The sequence below is a fragment of the Furipterus horrens genome, unplaced genomic scaffold, assembly GCF_987537825.1.
Source record: "Furipterus horrens unplaced genomic scaffold, mFurHor1.1.pri manual_scaffold_19, whole genome shotgun sequence".
Taxonomy (NCBI): domain Eukaryota; kingdom Metazoa; phylum Chordata; class Mammalia; order Chiroptera; family Furipteridae; genus Furipterus; species Furipterus horrens.
Genome location: NW_028327189.1, coordinates 1,557,759 through 1,577,684, shown reverse-complemented (window position 1 = coordinate 1,577,684; position 19,926 = coordinate 1,557,759). Strand labels below are relative to the sequence as shown.

The 19,926-nt window shown below is 36.7% G+C and overlaps 1 protein-coding gene across 3 annotated transcripts in view; it reads right to left on the bottom strand.

Moving 5' to 3' along the window:
* The window catches only part of LOC149990272 (lysine-specific demethylase 6A-like), a 355,815-nt gene that overhangs the window by 84,576 nt on the left and 251,313 nt on the right, over nucleotides 1-19,926 (bottom strand). For all 3 annotated transcript variants that reach the window (XM_090265492.1, XM_090265491.1, XM_090265493.1), the window contains one exon: nucleotides 13,259-14,010. In XM_090265492.1, coding sequence (XP_090121618.1) covers nucleotides 13,259-14,010 — 752 coding nt within the window. The remainder of the gene's footprint in view (nucleotides 1-13,258; nucleotides 14,011-19,926) is intronic.

Sequence of the window (19,926 nt, the reverse complement as noted above, 5' to 3'; positions counted from 1 at the left end):
AACTGCAGGAATCCATCTTGGACTCCCACCCCCACACAAAGCGCCACAGCGCTGCGAAATAGGTTGCGGATCGCCACTGGTCACTGGGCAGTGACGACAAAGTGCCACAGCATGGCGAGAAAGGTTGCTGGACCACCACTGGTCGCTGGGTTGTGAGGACAAAGCGCCACAGCACGGCGAAAAAGGTTGCGGATCGCTGCTGGTCGCTGGGTCATGACGAGTACACAGGCACTGCCCCCTATAGCCGGCCCAAGAAAACAAAACGCATCTGTCAAAATGAGGCAGACAACTATAGAAATCCCAGTGGCACAGCTCACCAGGCAACAGATGAAGAACCTGACAGATGAAAAAATAAGAAACCTGTCAAAGGCTCAGTTCAGGGCCATTGTTATCAGGTGGCTTACAGAATTAACAAAAGATCTGGAAAAAGATGAGAAAGAAGTGAAAAACACTCATACTGAAAGGAACAAAACCACATATGAGACAGATGGTGAGGAAATAAAATCCAGAGTTCAAATCAACAAACCAGAACATGAGAAGGAACAAACAGTCAACCAGTGCAGAGAGGAAATGGGAAGCAAGGAAAATGATGAGAGGATCAGAAACCTCTGGGACAGCTATAAAAGGCCCAACATAAGAATCATTGGTTTGCCAGAGGGCGAAGAAGATGAACTAGAAATTGAAAAATTAAGTGAAAATATAATAAAGTAGAACTTCCCTAACTTGGGGAAGGAAATAGACTTACAGGTCCAGGAAGCACAGAGAGTTCCAAAACAACTGGACCCAGGGAGAACCACTCCAAGACACATTATAATCAAAATGTCAAAATTTAAAGATAAAGAGAGAATCTTAAAAGCAGCAAGAGAGAAGAAAAGAATCATGTACAAAGGGGTCCCAATTAGACAATCAGCTGACTTCTCAAGGGAGACCCTGCAGGCAAGAAGGGACTGGAAAGAAATATTCAAAGTAATGAAAATCCAAAACCTACAACCACTTTATCCAGCGAAGCTGTCATTCAGAACAGAAGGGTAGAGAAAGTGTTTCCAGGACAAAATAAAACTGAAAGAGTTCATTAGACCCAAACCACTATTATATCAGATGTTAAAGGGACTGGTTTAGAAAAAGGAGGATCAAAACTATGAACACTAAAATGAAAACTATATCACAAGAAACAACAACAGAAGCTAGGGAATTGAAACAAAGGCAAACTAAACAGGCAACGAGAGTGGAAAAAGAAATGTAGGTATGGGGAGCATATTGGGGGGAGACAGAGAGAGGTTGAGAAGAACTATATGCACAACCAATGGACATGGACTAAAAGAGGGGGACAAGGGGAGGGAGGGAGGTCACTGGGTGGAGGGGAGCAGAGGGAAGGGAAAGTGGAACAAATGTAACACTGTAATCAATAAAACACATTAAAAAAATTATATTATATCATATGGTAAAAAATAAAAGTGTAAATATCTACATTTGACAAAATGAATGTGACATGAGTAAGGGAGCCAAAACTAATTCTAATTACATTTTAAAATCTTAAAGAAACCAAAGATGCTATAACTACAACTAAGATACGATACGATACTTAGTAAGAAAAATATAGGTGTAAAACCCAGAACAAATAATACAATGTAACCTAACAGGTTCAAATCAGAAGCTACAAAATTTTCCAAAAAATAATGTACTCTATATGTCATTGCATTGCATTTAGCTTTGCTGAGCTCTTCAGATTTCTTACTTAATTGAAGGTCTGTAGCAACCCTGCACCAAGTTAGTCTTTCATCATTTTTCCAACAGCATTTGTTCACTTTGTATCACATTTTGGTAATTCTCACAAAATTTCAAGAATTTTAATTATTATAATATTTGTAATGATAATCAGTGATCTTTGGTGACCCATTCCCTGAGACATCCCTATATTAAAAATGGGCAAGTTAATAACTGTACAATAAACTTAAGGGTTCAGGTAAAAGGAAGCGTCTCATGCCTCCTATTTTAAATATAAATCTAGAAAAGATTAAAATTAGTGAGGAAGGCATATCAAAAGCCAACACAGGTCAAAAGCTTGTCAGTCTTCTTACAACGAAGTTCCAAGCTGTGAATACAAAGAAAGTTATCAAAGAAATTAAAAGAGCACTCCAGTGAAGAAATGAGCAATATGAAAGTGAAACACTTATTGCTGCACAGAAGGTTTCAGTGCTCTGGAAAAAAGATCAACCAGCCACTATCCTGCTTGAAGCCAAAGCCTACTCCAGCTCATAGTGCTGTCTCTCTTCAGTTCTGTGCAGGCCGAGAGGTGAGCAAGCTGCCAGAGAAAAGTTTGAAGCTAGCAGAGGTTGGCTCAAGAGACTTAAGGAAAAAGGCTGTCTCCGTAACATCAAAGTGAAAAGAGTTGCTAATGTACAGGTTGCTGCAGGTTATCCAGAAGATCTAGGTAGGAACATTCATGATGGGGAACACACTCAACAACAGAATCTTCAGTGTAGATGAAACAGCCTTATATTGGAAGAAGATACCCCATAAGACCTTATAGCCTGAGAGGAGAAGTCAACGCCTGGCCTCAAAGCTTCAAAGCACATACTGACTCTCTTGTTAGAGGTCAGTGCAGCTGCTAACTTTAAGTTGAAGTTGGTGCTCACGTATGTTCTGAAACTCCTAGGGCCCATAAAAATTGTGCTTATCTACTGGGCCTGAGCAATATAAATGGAATAACAAAGCCTGGCTGACAGCACATTTGTTTGCAACATGGTTTACTTAATATTGTAAGCCCACTGCTGTGATCTACTGCTTGGAAGAAAAGATTCCTTTCAAATTATTACAGTTCACTGACTAGCTCTCTGGTCACTCAACAGCTCTGACAGGGGTATACTATGAGATTAATGTTGGTTTCATGACTCCTAACACAACATGCATTTTGTTATTATTTAAGAAACAATTTTATAAGATTATAGCAGTCATAGATACTGAGGCTTCCAATGGATCTAAGCAACAGAACTTAAGAACATTCTGGCCTGGCTGTTGTGGCTCAGTGGATTAAGCGTCGGCCTGAGAGCCAAGTGTCACTGATTCAATTCCCAGTCATGGCACATGACTAGGTTGCATGTCGGGCCCCCAATTGGGGGCGCAAATGAGAGGCAACCACACAGTGATGTTTCTCTCCCTCTCTTTTTCCTTTCCCCTCTCTCTAAAAATAAAACAAGCAAACAACTAAATTATTAAAAAAAAGAAAAACATTCTGGAAAGCACTGACCATTCTAGATACTATTAATAACATTTGTGATTCATGGGGATGAGATCAAAATATCAATGTTAATACAAGTTTAGAAGTTGATTCTAACTGTGATGTATGACTTTGAGAGGTTCAAGATCTTTTGGAGGAAGAACTTCAGTTATCATGTAAATAACAAGAGAACTAGAACTTTGTGTTTAAAGAATAAAAAACTGTTCTTTAAAAACTATGTCAGGTTTTCTTTCAAGGTAATGAAACTGCAGTAAAATTGACTATGGTGATAGTATATCTGGGAATATACTAAAAATTATTTAATCACACATTTTAAATGAATGCAATGTAGGGTATGAGAATTATATCTCAAGAAAGAATTTTTGTTTTAAAAAAGATACATTAGCCTCTGAAGAAAGCAGAACATCTGTATTAAGTCATACTGTCAAAGAAAGTGCTCCTCAGTCTGATTCTTTGTGTGTGTGTAGGGTGGGGGAGGGAATAAAACCCATTTAAGAAATAAATTTCTGAGGCTCACTCTTGTAAGAACAGCAGAATATAGCTGTTTTTCCCAGAGTGGCAAATAGTCTATTACATTTCTCAGTTCTTTTTGCTTTTCCTCTCATCCCTCCTACTCATTTCACACAAAGTGATACCAGAAAGAAAACAAACCATAATATTTTCCAGGCTTTATTATTTTCTATCAAATATAATTTTACCCCTATTATCTTATTTTTCAATCCCTCAAATAAGGTAGATCACAGAGAAACTAAAAACTCTGGTAGCTAATAAGAATCAGTACCCTTAGACAAAGCAGGTTGTAAGAAAGGCTGATGCTCAAAATAAAAATATTTTGCACAGGAAAGATAATCAACAAAAGAACAACTTACTTAATGAAAAAAGAAATTTACCAATGATTCACCTGAGAAAGGGTTTATGTTCAAATTTCTAAAAAAGTCAGATGACTCAACATCAAAACAAACAAAAATACAACTGAAAATGAAGAGACCTAAACAGATACTCCAAAAAAACATATAGATGTCCAATACATAGGAGGTGGTTAATATTACTTATCATCAGAGAGATGCAAATTAAAACCACAATGAGATACTGCCTCACCCCTGTCAGAATGGCCATCATCAACAAATCAACAAGCAAGTGCTGATGAGGATGTAGAGACACATGAACACTAGTGCACTGCTGGTGGGAATGCAGACTGGTGCAGCCACTCTAGAAAACAGTATGGAATTTCCTCAAGAAACTAAAAATGGAACTGCCTCTGACCTGGAAACTTCACTTCTTTGATTATCCAAAGAAATCTGAAATACTAATTTGAAAGACTATATTCACCCCTATGTATATAGCAGCACTATTTACAATAGCCAAGTGCTGGAAACAACCTAAGTGCGTGCCTATAGATGAGTGGATCAAAAAACTGTGGTACATTTACACAATGGAATATTACTTGACCTTATAAAAAGAATACAATTTACTACAGTACTGATGGATGTAATTGGTATTAAGAAAAGTTAAATAAGTCAATAAGACAAAAACAAATGCCAGATGATCATACTTATATGTGGATTCAAAGGTGACAACATAAATGAACAAACGAAAGAGAAACACTCAAATACAGTGAACAGACTGATGGTTGCTAGATGGGAGGGTGTTGAAAGACTAGTTGAAAAAGACCTACCAGGTTATTACTGAGTGAGAAGAAAATCTGCTTTCTTTCTGTTAGGTTCTGTAATCTATGGTCGGCACCTTCAGTAAGCAGAGGGGAAATCTGTGCAGAACACCCTAATCCCACACAGAAAGAAAATTAAAAATCTCCAGCAATCAAACTAATGACATGGGAATATGTGATACAAGTATCAGAGAACTCAAGATTTGCAGTTCTGAAAACAGTCAGTTTAATGAACCCAGAAATAAAATCAATAAATAAAAATGAATACTGTATCAAAGAGAATAAAACTTTTAAAAAGAACCAAACAGAAATTATGGAGAAGAACAACTCAATAGAAAAATATCAAGAATAAACTACCAAGCTCTGGCCAGGGTGACTCAGTGGGTTGAAGTGTTGGCAGGTAGACAGAAATGTTGTAGGTTCAATTCCAGGTTAGGATACATACACAGTTGCAGGTTCAATCTTCAGCTGGATCACATACAAGAAGCTAAACAAGTAATGTTTCTCTCACATCAATGTTTCTCTCTACCTCTTTCCCTCCCTTCCTCTCTTTCTAAAAGCAATTAAAAAATTGAAAACAACAACAATGAGCTAGCAAACCCAGGCAATAGAGTGAACTAGATGGAGGTAAAGATAATTAATAGTGAAGATAGAAATCTAGAAATAATATAAAGGAGAAAAATACTTAAACAAAAAAAAATTTAAAAACTCTATGAGAACTACCTGACTCTATCAGAAAGAGCTATAAAAATATATGTATATGAGAAAACAGAAGAAAAGGAATGAAGAACCTATTCAAACAGAGAATGGATAAGAACTTCCAAAACTATGGGAAATGCTAGATCCTCAAGTCAAAGAAGCAGACAGAACACCTAAATACCTCAATACAAAAGAAAACCTTTCCTGCCCTGGCCAGGTAGCTCAGTGGGTTAGAGCATCATCCCAAGATACCAAGGTTATAGGTTCCACCCCCACCCGCATCAGTGAACATACAAGAATCAGCCAATGAATGCATCAATAAGTGGAACAACAAATCAATGTCTCTCTCCCTCTCTCCCTCAAATCAAACAATAAAAATTAAAAATTAAGAAAGAGCTTTCCAAGGCACATTGTATTAAAATTGCTCAAAAGTTAATGATAAAAAATTCTAAAGGGAGCTAGGGAAAAGAAAAAAGTAACCTACAAAGGAAAGTCCATTACATTATTACCAGATTTCTCTGAAAAATCTCTACAAGCTAGAAGAGAGTGGAATCAAATATTTAAACCCCTGAAAGAAAAACTAGCCAAGAATAACACATACAGCAAATTATCCTTTAGTTATGAAAGAGAAATAAAGATTTTTTCCAGCCACACAGAAACTGACAGACTTTATCATCAGAAGACCTCCATTGAAGGAAATATTCAAGGAGGATATTCTACCTGAAACAAACAAAAACTAAGGTCACAAAACGATGAGTAAGATCAACAACAAACTTACAGTCTAAATAGTGATAATTTGTGACAACAAAAATATAAAAATGGAGAGGATAAATGTCTGAATTTGCAAAGGAGGATGAAGATCAGATGCATTCAAAAGAACTACTATACATAAAAAACTCTGTCATATATCTAATAGTAACCACACACCAAAAAAATCCCAAAGGTGAGACATATAGTTTTTTTAAAAAAGAGGATACAGAGGGAAGAGGTATGAAATGCTACCAAACAAAAACAACAGAGAGAAACACATACACACAAAAAGAACCAATGGAGGCATAGAGTAATAGAAAATTCTCATGCATCAATAATTTTCTTAAAGGTAAGTAGGCTAAATTAACCAATAAACAAGCACAGTAACAGATTAGAAAAAAACAAAATCCAGCCAGCCTGACAGTTGTGGCTCAATTGGTTGGAGTGTTCTCCCATAACCAAAGAGTTGAGGGTTTGGAGCTTATGACTGCATTGCAAGTTGAATCTTGGGTCTGAGAAATTATAGGAGACAGCCAATTGATGCTTCTCTCTTCTATCAATGTTTTTCTCCCTTCCTCTCTGTCTAGAAGTGATGGAAAAAATCCTTGAATAAGGATATAAAAATTTGAAAAACTCCAAATATATGCTGCCTTCAGGGGACATGTCTAAGCTGTAAAGGAAAACATAGATTCAAAGTAAAAGGGTGGAAAATGATTATCCCAGCAAACAGCATCCACAGAAAAGTAAATGCAGCTATACTTACATTTGACAAAATAGGTCTCAAGATAACACAGGTAGCAGGAGACAAAGATGGACATTTTATAAAAATAAAGGGGACACTGAATCGAAAAGAGGTAACACTTACCAACATATGTGCACCCAACCAGGGAGCACTGAAAAATATAAAGCAATTACTCACAGAACTAAAGGGAGAAACAGACCAAAACACACTCATATATGGCGACCTTAATACTCCACTGACAATTATAGACAGATCATCCAAACAAAAATCAACAAAAAATATCAGTCTTATATGACACATTAGACCAAATGGACATAATTAACATTTCCACAGCCTTTTATCCCAGAACATCCAATTATACATTCTTCTCCAGTGCACATGGAACATTGTCAAGGATAGACCATGTGTTGGGTCACAAAACTAGCCTCAACCAATTTAAAAAGATTTAAATTATACCAAGTATATTCTCTGACCACAATAGTTTGAATCTGTAAATCAACTGCAAATAGGAAGTAAAGAAACTTGCAAGTATGTGGAGGTTAAACAACGTACTACTAAAAAGTGACTGTTTCATTTTCAAAACTTCTGGGATGCAACAAAAGCAGTGGTAAGTAGAACATTTATGTCATTGCAGGCCTATCTCAATAAACATAAGGATCCCAAGTAAACAACCTAAGATTACCTCTTTAAAAACTAGAAAAGAAAGAACAAAAGCAATTCAAAGTCAGCTGGAAGAAATAAAATTAGAGCAGAATTGAAGAAAATAAAGAACAAAACATGCAAAAAATTAATAAAACAAAGAGTTGAATCTTTGAAACTATTAATAAAATTAACTAACCCCTGGCTAGTCTTACTAAGGAAGAAAGAAAAAAGACTAATATAAACAAAATCAGAAATGAAAGAAAAGATACCAAAGACATCTCAGATATATAGATGATCACACTAGAATACTGTGAAAGGTGATATGCAGGGGGAAATTGAAACAACTGTAGTTAGAGCAACAATAAAAGAGGAAGTTTTTAAAAAAAAAAGGAAAAAGAAAGGTTAAATCCCACCAATTCAATAACCTACAAGAAATGGATGTTTTTAGAAATATATAACCTTCCTAGACTCAATTATGAAGAACTGGGAAATCTAAATAGATGGTCAACAGTGAGGAAATTGAAACAAACATTAAACACCTCCAAATAATAAATTTCCAAGTTCTGATAACTTAACTAGTGAGTTCTACCAAATATTCAAAGAGGATTTGATACTTGTCCTTCTCAAAATCTTCCAAATAATTAAAAGGCAATACTTTATGGCACATTTTATGAAGCTAACACAACCTTGATACCAAAGCTGGGCAAGAATAAACTCAGATCACTATCTCTGATGAATACAGAGGCAAAAATTCTAAACAAAATACTAGCGAATTAAAAATTTAAAATAATACTACATTATGACCAAGTGGAGTGTATTCCAGGGGTACAAGGATGGATACCATATGAAAACTGATCAACCTAATATACAACATTAAAAAACTAGGGATAAAAGTCATATGCTCTCAAGAGATGCAGCAACAGCATTTTATAAGATACAATGTCCATTTATAATTAAAAACATTCAATATAATGAGTACAGAAGGAAATCATATAAGCATATAATAAAGGATATAAATGACAAACCAGTATCATCCTCAGTTGTGAAAAACTGAAAGGTTTTCCTCTAAAATAAGGAACAAGATAAAGGTGCCCACTCTTACCACTATTATTCAGTACAGTTCTGGAAGTCACAGCCAGAGCAATCAGGCAAGAGAAAGATATAAAAAGCATTGAAATTGGAAACAAAGAAGTAAAAGTGTCACATTTTGCAGATAACATAATCCTGGACAGAAAAAATCTTAAGGACACCACCAAATAATCAGCCCTGGCCAGGTGGCTCAGCTGGTTAGAGCATTGTTCTAAAACCAAAAGGTTGCAGGTTTGATCCTGGTAAGGGCACATGCCTATGTTACAGGGAGGCAACTGATTGCCGCTTCTCTCTCACAACTCTCTCTCTCCCCCGCCCCCCTTTCTCTTTCTCTAAGAAAAACAATGAAAAAAAAATGTCCTCGTGTGAAGAATAAAAAATAAAAATAAAATGAAATAAAAATAATAAATGAATACAGTAAAGTCACAGAATACAAATTCAATGTACAAAAATCCACTACTTTCCTGCCATGACTGGATGGCTCAGCTGGTTGGAGTGTCATCTGTCGTCGTCGGCGGCAGCCGTCCGTCTCGAGAGACGATGGTGTAGCTTCTTAAGAGTCTATCTGCACCGCAGAGAATGGCTGTGCAGTCCGACTCGGGAGTGACACGGTATCTGTCTCCTCCCGTGTTGAATCGACATCTTGCGATGACGCTGGAGTGTCCTCTCCAGTGAAGCTGAAGCTACAGAGCCTGGGCAGGGTGATATGGAGGGTCTGCTGTTGCCCATGCAGCAGACCGCCCCTCTCTTCGCAGCTGAAGGATCCAAGGGAAAGACGGAGTCAATACAGCTTGGCTTCAGGTGCGCCGCAGGAGTTGCCGGTGTTGACTACAACGTCAAACCGCCTTAGGGACTCCGGCTCCGGATTTTCTGTCGGGGTTTACTCCCTTAGCCTTTCCCCTGAAGAGGTATGCCGCAAGGCAGCGGAGGTTTTTTGGAATCAGAGTTTTCCTTCTCTGATGTGCCCTGACTGGAAGATCGAACCAGCGACACTTAGCTCGCAGGCCGACGCTCAATCCACTGAGCCAAACCAGCCAGGGCTAGTGTCATCTGTACAACAACATATTATAGGTTTGAACCCCAGTCAGGACACAAACCTTGGTTCCAGGTTTGCGCACCAGGAGATGTGCATATAGGAGGCAACTGATCAATGTGTCTTTCTCACATCAATGTCTCTCTCTCTTTCTTCTCTCTCTCTCCCACTCCACCCCCGCCCTCTCTCTCCAATCAACAAACATATTATCTGATGTAAAAAAAAAATAATTAAAAATTCATTCCTTTTCAATATACTAATGATAAAACTTCAGAAAAAGAAATGAAAAAACGTCCTTTTGCAATTGCAACCAAAAGAATAAAATACTTTTTTAAAAAAGAATAAAATATTTCAGAATAAACTTAACAAAGGATGTGAAGGATCTATATACTGAGAGCTAAGAAGAGCATAATTAGAGACTAAAAAAGACACAATAAAAAAAATCCTATGTTCATGAACTTGAAGAAGCAAAAGAGTTAATTAAGATGTCCATATTATCCAAAGTAATATATAGATTTATCATAATCCCTATCAAAATTCCAATATCATTTTTTATAGGACAAAAATTCATGGAATTTCTATGAAAACACAAAAGACCCCTAATAGCTAAAGCAACCCTGAGAGAAGAGAAAAAGCTGGAGCTAGCCCACTTCCTGACTTTAAGTGATACTACAGAGATACAATAAAGAAAAGAGCATGGTATTGGCCGAAAAAGAGACACACAGACCAATGCAACAAAATTGAGAGCCCATAAATCCATATGCATATGGGAAATTTTTGACAAAGGAGTCAAAAATGCACAATGGGGAAAAGAAATCTGGGAAAATTGGAAGACACATGTAAAGGGATGAAACTAGACTACCGTTTGTTCATATACAAAAGTTAATTCAAAAGACTTAAATATAAAATCTGAAACAATAAGTTATATAAAAGAAAACATGATACTAACTTATGGACCTTTGTTGTAGTAAACATTTTATGAATTTGACCACAAAGGCAAAAAAGTAAAGGTAAAAATGTAAATGAATGGAAGTATATTAAAATTAAAACTCTGCACAGTAAAAGAAACTGCCAAAAAAAAGAGCAACCAGCTGAATGTAAAAAATTATTTGCAAACAACAGCTCCAACATGTGTTTGATATTTAAAATATATAAAGGATGCATACAACTCACACCAAACAAACACACAATCCAATTAAAATATGGGCAGAGGACCTTAACAGACACTGCTCTCTAAAACAGAAGCAGCCAACAGTTACATGAAAAAACACTCAACCTTGCTAGCTATTAGGGAACTGTAAATCAAAAGTACAATACAATACCACCTTCCACTCGTTAGAATGGCTATCATCAACAAGACAGGTAATAACAAGTGTTGCAGATATTGTGCAGAAAAAGGAACGAACCCTCATTCACTGCTGGTGGAAATGTGAACTGGTACAGTCACTATAGAAAAACAGTCTAGTGGTTCCTCAAAAAATCAAGTACAGAGTTATCATATGACTCAGCAAACCCTCTTCTGGGTATTTACCAAAAAAACTCAAAAACATGTACTCAAAAACATGAATGATTGTCATGGAGACAATTGAAGTGTCCTTTGATAGATGATTGGTTATAGAAGATGTGGTCTATATATACATTGTAACACTACTCAGCCATAAGAAAAGATGAAATACTACCATTTGCAACAACATTGATGGGCCTTGAGGATACTATACTAAGCAAAATAAAATAAGCCAGTCAGAAAAGGCTAGGAATCATATCATTTCACTCATATGTGGGATATAACATTGAAACTCATAGACAGAAAAATGGTTGCCAGAAGAAAAAGAGGTAGGTGTAGAGGTAGTAAAGGGTAAAGGAGACCAAATACATAGTAATGAAAGACAATATGACTTTGGGTGGTGGGCACACAGTGCAACCTACAGATGATGTATCATAAAAATGTATACTTGAAACCTATATGATGTTACTAACCAATATCACACTAATAAATTTTTTTAAAAGGAAAAAGATGTAATAATTTGTAGTTACAAAATTGTTACATGGATGTAAATAAAGTACAGTGAAGGGAATATAATCAATACTATTGTAGCAATTATGTATGGTACAGGTGGGTAATGGAAATATCAGAGAAATACTTCATAAAGTATATTATTATCTAGCCACTGTGTTGCATGCCTGAAACTAATAGCATAAACTGTAATTAAAAAATGAAATTAAAAAATGAACTCTGAGGAACAATTGTCCTAGATCTTAGAAGACTAAACAGAATTTTAAAAGACTGAATGGAATGCACAGGTCTTTCTAGTATAGAATAAGAAACCTGAGGTTATTTTTGGAACAATGGAAAATTTTAAGTATGGATGGCATTAGAAACTTTGCAATTTGTTATGGAAACAATGGACTTACAAATGGGAAACTTACAGTATATTTCCATTTTGGTTTCAAAATACCTAACTTTATATTTATACACAGCAAATATCTGGAGGGATCATCGTCGGCAGCCGTCCGTCTCGAGAGACGATGGTGTAGCTTCTTAAGAGTCTATCTGCACCGCAGAGAATGGTTGTGCAGTCCGACTCGGGAGTGACACGGTATCTGTCTCCTCCCGTGTTGAATCGACATCTTGCGATGACGCTGGAGTGTCCTCTCCAGTGAAGCTGAAGCTACAGAGCCTGGGCAGGGTGATATGGAGGGTCTGCTGTTGCCCATGCAGCAGACCCCCCCTCTCTTCGCAGCTGAAGGGTCCAAGGGAAAGACGGAGTCAATACAGCTTGGCTTCAGGTGCGCCGCAGGAGTTGCCGGTGTTGACTACAACGTCGAACCGCCTTAGGGACTCCGGCTCCGGATTTTCTGTCGGGGTTTACTCCCTTAGCCTTTCCCCTGAGGAGGTATGCCGCAAGGCAGCGGAGGTTTTTTGGAGTCAGAGTTTTCCTTCTCTGATGTGCCCTGACTGGAAGATCGAACCAGCGACACTTAGCTCGCAGGCCGATGCTCAATCCACTGAGCCAAACCAGCCAGATCTGGAGGGATATACATACAAATACATATACATGTACATATATGTCCATGTGGATAACAGAGGTAACCTCTGAGAGGCTGGAATATAGTATTTTTATTAACTATTTCTCTAAGTTTTATAATGTATATGTACTATTTTATAAAAATTTAAAAATAACCTCCATATTTTTATTAGGCCAGAAATTAAGACATCAAAAAAGTGCTGGTAAACTGATACTAAAACATAAGAAAGTTCCTGATGAACTGTTATTTTAGATAAATCACTGCATCACTTTTCGCATAATTTCTATTTCTTATAAAATCAACATATCTCAGTTTTCTGATTTGGACAGCAATAAGCTATTTTCACTTTGTGATGACATTTCCCATACTAACCTGCATGCCTTCAGAACTTCTGTGGAACTTGAATATATGGACACAGACATTGATGGAATAAACTGGGGACCAGATCTGAGGCTAATTATAGGCATATCTGCTTTTTTAGAGGTCTGTAAGTTCTCTAGTTCTTCTGTATTAATTGTGTATAACATATTTTGAGAATTGTTAAGGCTGGTAACACTGAGTGTGGTTGTCTGCTCAGTGGATTTTGTAGATGCTGTTGTGGAAATGACTGAAGAGGGTGAATAGGTAACAGAATTATTAGTTTTTGTATGAATAGCTTGGTGATTATTATTGGCTTTGTCACTAGGTTTTCCAATCAACGTGGCAGATATCTGAGAACTGTCTGTTACTAGTAAATTTGGTGATGTACAATCTCCATGGTTAGGACTGCAAACAGGTTCTGCTATCAGATGCTGAACATGGTTAGAAAGTTCCTTGACAACACCACAGCCATTAGGTGTATCTCCAGCATGCCTGCTTATTTCAGGCACCAAAGATCTAATTCCTGAAGGTTTGCTCTCTTTGGTAAAAGTAATGCCTTGTTGTCCACCTGAGATAGCTATATGAGAGGAGAGGTGACTCAGAGCAGCTCTCTGTGTTTCTGAGTTGCTAGGAAGAGTTTGATGTCCAGCCTGTTTCTGAATACCAGTGCCAGCTGCCTGGAAATACTGGGCAGGCCCAGTAGAAAATGGAGGTTGTTTATCGTTAGATCCTGACCAATGTGAACTCTGACCTTTGTGAAGCACCTAAAAAAAAAAAAAAGATATAAATATAGAAATTAAAAAAACATTTGTTTAAATCTATTATTAGTAAACTCAGAACAATAAAGAGGATTTAAAAATGTTAAATAAATGCAGTTACCAAAAACAATTTCTTTAAAATTATTTTTAAAGTTCCCTTTACTAATCAATTAAAGAAGTTGGTATATTTAGAAAAAAATATTGTAATTGCACTGCTTAATTTGATTCTATTTATTAATATGTCATAATATTTCTTCACATATGGTTTTGAGATTTTAAAAAATTCTGTCACATACATTTTCATCTTTATAGAAATTCATCAGTAAATTTAGATATGAAAAAGCATATATATAGTCATTACCAATTAAATTCACAAACACAAACTAAATAAAACAAATTATTGATCTACAATGTACCATAAGTTTAATACAGAAAATGTATTTATTAATTTTTTAAAATTATTAGCCAGCTTTTAATGTTAACCTGCCAGCTAGCCTCAATCCAACAAGTAAAAGTATTTGAAGAAATAATATATAAACATCCACTGTTTCATTGTCTCCAGGCACAATTCACAAAAATATTTTAAGTCTTGATGAATGTCTTGAAAAGAGATAGCACTTCTTCCCAAATTCACTTAATTAGAAGAGTATACTGATATTGTTAAATAATTCTGATGAGGCAGTTTATCATAAATTAATAGAAGTTTTTAACAGAGATACATTCTTTTAGGTAATAAAAATTTGCAATGAATTAACTTTTACCTGAAATTTATGCTTAGTGTCGTAAATTGCTCTAAAAATTTTTTCATTTTAATTTACTGACAAGGTAATTAATAAACTAATTCATCAACCCTACTTAAAGTAATATTGGAACACTAAAACAATAGTGTGACAGCTGCCAAACTATTCTAATAATAGACCATGAAAGCTAGCAACATCTCAGGAGTTAGAAATATAATACACTAACATATTTTTAACTTCAAACTGCATATTAAGTGGAACCTCAGAATGATGGAGAAGATTTTAGAATTGCTGATTTCTGAATTTGATAATTTAATAACATCCTAAAAGCCTGCTTGCTTTTATGTGAAGTGAGATTTGTCAGTAATAACCTGTAAAGTAATAAAAATTGAACTGACAAGTTTTATATAACCTAAAGTCACTTTTAATCATCTAATTAAAATTTACTAACATGCTTTGGATTCTGAGTTTTACCATTTAAAACATCTTGAAATAGTAATAAAATGTTTTAAATCAGATTATCTATGTTATCTACTATAATATTTGACACATTAAAATGACACAAATTAAAAGTTCAAAGGGACAAAATGTAAAGAATTCAAGTACAATAAAATCCTGTAGATTTTGTAAACAATAAAGCAAATATTATAATCTAATCAACACTATCAGTAGAAAAGGATGTGGCTAGGCAAATCAAATATCCATTCAGCACCATCAAAATTAACTGACAGATTAAATAAGTAGAAAATAAGCAACCAAATGAAAAAAAAATAACAATTTAATAACATTCCAAGCTATATATTAAAGTATTTTGAGTTTATAATGTTTTTTTAAAGGGAATCCATGGTAGAGTAAAGCAACTGACTGCAAATTCCATGTGTTTCTAAACCAACACTCAACAGGCAATCTGATTGACTATGAACCCAATTTTAGTTCTAATAATTAGGTGACCACCAACATATTATAAACACTGAGGAAAATTCAAGGAAACCAAGGTAAAAATTGAAACTAAAATAAAGAGAAAAATAGTGGCTACCAGCTTCAAGTGAGAATGCAAAAATGGCAAGTTACTAATGTGAAAAAAATTAAGTTTCTTAAAAAAAATGGGTACAATACAGATTTTAAATGATTGGTAGCCCATTAAAAAATTGCTGAACATAAATGAACAGACACTCAAAAACAGTATTTGAATAAATCAAGAAAGAACATTTCCCATTTTGATGGAAACCTTCATCAAGTGCACAAATACTAAGGGTATGGAAATCCTAAATATTACAGACAAAAAAGTAACTGTATACCTGACATTATGATAAAAACTGCTTTATGCTACAATGAGAAAACTCAAAAGCAGCAAAGAAACTAACAAGTCACATTAAAAGAAAAAGGGATATGAAAATCAAGACATTTCTCTTAAAAACTGAAATCTAGGTACATGGAATGACATATTCAAAGTAATCATAAGAAAATAAATTCCAAATGAGTATTCTTTTAAAAGGAAACTGTACTTCAAAAACAAAGGTGAAATAAAGGCATTTATCAAAATGTACCAGTTAACATAGGGGTGCAAAATAACAAAATACCAACATAAAAAATAGTAACATATAATTTAACTGAAAGAAAATGACATTGGCTAATAATTTAGGACCAGAAGAAGAAATAAACAACAGTGGAAAAATTTTAGATACTGTAAATGTAAAAAATTGTGTGTATGTATGCATTCTATTTCTTACCTTTTAAACATATAAATGTTTAAAGCAATTATAATACTTTATTATTCAGTTTATATGCATATAAATTATATGTATGACAGCAATTCCACAAACAAGAGAAAGTAGATCAAGATCACTATTCTGTATTTAAAGAATTCACTGCTACACTAATATACACTAGATAAACAACATGAAAAGCAGTAAAGATGGCAAAAAAAGAAAACAGACATTACAGGTAGAAAACAAAGAGCAAGTGAAAATTAAATTAACTACATTAATAATTATAGTAAATATAAATGGAATGAATTTTCTCTCTATAAGCAAACCTTAGCAGATAGCTTAAAAATACCAATATCCAATTATCTTAAAAAACATAAAAATGTTGAAAGTAAAAAAACAAAAGACAAATGATATACCTTGGAAACAGTACCAAAGAAATTACAATGATGATATTAACATCAAAGAACACATCAGAGACAAAAGTTAACATAAAAGAAATATTTTTCAATGAAAAAAGAATTGTTAGATTGCATATGTTTCCTTAAAAGCTACAAACAGATAAGCACCATATAAAAGACTATAGTATGAAATAAACATAGATGTTAAAGAAATACACAGTCCAATAATAGTTGCAAATATAAATAGCCTATTGCCTATGATTAATATAAATTAGTCAAAAAGTAGACAATGATATGAAAAATTTAACAATGCTATACACCAGCTAAACATATCATACTATACACACTTCACTCAACATCAACAAAATATATATATATATATATTCTTAACAGTTCATATGAAACACTGTCTAAAAAAGACCGTACACTAGAAGTGAAAACAAGTCTCAAGAAAATTATAAAAATTAAAATCATACATGTTCAAAATGGAACTACATCAGATAACAAAATAAGGTCTGAGAAATACCCAAATTTTGGAATATAAACAATAGAACTCTACATATCCATGGGTCAATTTAGAAATCACAGTAGAAATTTAAAAATTTGATAAAAATCAAAACATAAAATATGCAAATTTGTTTGAAACAATATTAAGGTTATTTATAACTTTGAAAACATTGTCAAAAATAAATAAAGTAAGCCAACATACTGCAAAGCTAGGAAGGTACAAAAATGAATGTAACTACAGGGAAAAAAAAAATATTGACCAGAAAAAAATCAATAAAGTGAAAAAATAGAGCATGGAAAAATTCGGCAGAAAAATAATATCTGTCTCTAAAAATACTAAACAAATATACATTTAAAAAATTAAGTGTAGGACTCAAGAAGATGGCAGAGGTGTGAGGTGAGGCTGCACTTTCTTGCTGCTGAGACTCGTCTGTAGTTTGGACTAATTGCAGACAGAACATCTCAGTTAATATCTGGACACTGGCAGGAGTTGAGCCTTGGCACTGCTGGATTAGAGAAGACCATCTGGGAGCAACCTGTTTGGTGAGGATAGCGGAGGAGAAAGGGAAGAGATGGGATTTCTGACTGGGGTGGCTCCCTGAGCTGCGGCTGGAAGTACACAAAGGCATTTTGGTGACCACAGACTTCCCCAGAGAGGACTTGAGAGGAGAGCGGGGCTCTACCTGCTGGCAGAGAAGTGGGCCAGGTGGCATCTGGTGCTGGGAGGCAAGAAACAGTGTACTGCTGTGTATGCAAGAACGTGTTTTTCCTTTTTCTTTTTCTCTTTTGTTTTTGTGGGGAGGGGAGGAGAGGTTAGAGGTGGGAAGAGATTCTTGAGGACTGCAGGCGCAGAAGTGCACTCACCCATTCCCCAACCCTACCCTGGGTTGTGCGAGCGTGCACAGGGAGGTGCCCTCATCCGCTGACCCAGGCACCCAACCAACTTTCCAGCAGCCGCATCCAGGTGCCCCTTGTGTCTGGCCCAACAGGCACAAAATAATCACGCCAGCCTACAGGTACAGAGGTCCGACTCGGTCGTGCTCAGGTGTTGGCAGCCCCGCCCCAACAGGCACAAAATCAACTTGCTGGGCACGCTGGCCACCATGCACAGGCACCCCTGGCCCACCCCAATAGGTGTGAAATGAACACGCTGGCCACTTGCCCAGGCACTACTCACAAATGCCCAAACAGGCGCAAGAACACGAGTGGCTGCAGCTCACAGATGCCCACCTCCACGGTGCACAGGTGTCCAGGGCCCTTCCCCAATGGGCGAAAAACAAACTCCCTGGGCATGGCTAGGAGGCACGAGGCTAGCACACAAGCCACCGCGCGAGCGCACACTCGGAAGCACCTAGGATGGCTCCAACAGGTGCCAAACAAAGGCGCTGGACAACACGCAGGGGTGTCACCAGGGCGGTGTGACCCAGCAGGCACGAGGCTAGCACGCCCAATGCCACACACAGGTGCACACTGCCGCCACCAAGCCAAGGAACCTCCAGCCCACCTCAATAGGCGCCAAACCCACGCACCGGCCGTTGCACCAAGGTGCCACCCGAGCATGCCCCAGTGGGGGCAAGACCAGTGGCCGGGCGCCACACATAGGTGACCACCACCCCTACACACAGATGCCCATGGCCTGGCCCCAATGGACACAAAACCAACTCGCCTGCCACCACACACAAGCACAGGCACCACCCAGACTTGCCCCTACAGGTGTGAAATCAACATGCCACCCACCCCAATAGGCCCACAACAAACCAACCCACCTGCAAGTAGAGGCCTCCCCCTCTGCTGGAACATGAGAGCAACCAGTCTGCATAGGACCCACCTGCCCCGGTGCACAACGGGTCAACCCGCTCCTGGCCTTCATGAGGGAATGCACTTGCCTCTGGCTGAGGACGAAGGACACTGAAATGAACTACAGGCACTTTGTAATAAGTTTAGCATGATGGCTCTTGAGAAATAGCTGGGAGAGCAGAGGACTAGGTCCCAGAACAGAAGCATCCAAAGTGTTATTGGAGAAATCACTTAAGCAGACTGGTCCCTTCCAAGTGGTGTCAACTGGAGAAAACAGCTCAACAACTGTATACAAAAAGTTTACACCATTAAGGCAGAAAATAAAAGCAAATCAATCTAAGAAGCAGAAACAAGACCAGGGCCCAAAATGGGGAGGTGGAATAACACCCCACCAAACAGAAACAACACCCCACCAAAAAGAAAGAAGGAATTTTCAGAAGGCAGGATAGACAACACAGAAGTGAGCAAGCTATCAGACATGGAATTCAAAATGATAGTAATTAGGAAGCTCAATGAACTCGACAAACTCTAAGAAAATTATAACGAACACCAGGGGAATTATAAAGAGCTCCAGGGAAACTAGAAGAAACTTACTGAAAACTACACCAGCATAAAAAAAGATATAGAAACTATCAACAGTAACCAGGAAGAAATGAAGAATACAATTTCTGAATTGAAGAACAAAGTAGAATCAATCAAAAGTAGGCTAAATGAAGCAGAGGACCAGATCAGTGAGTTAGAGGACAATGTAGAAAAAAATTCCCCCAAAAT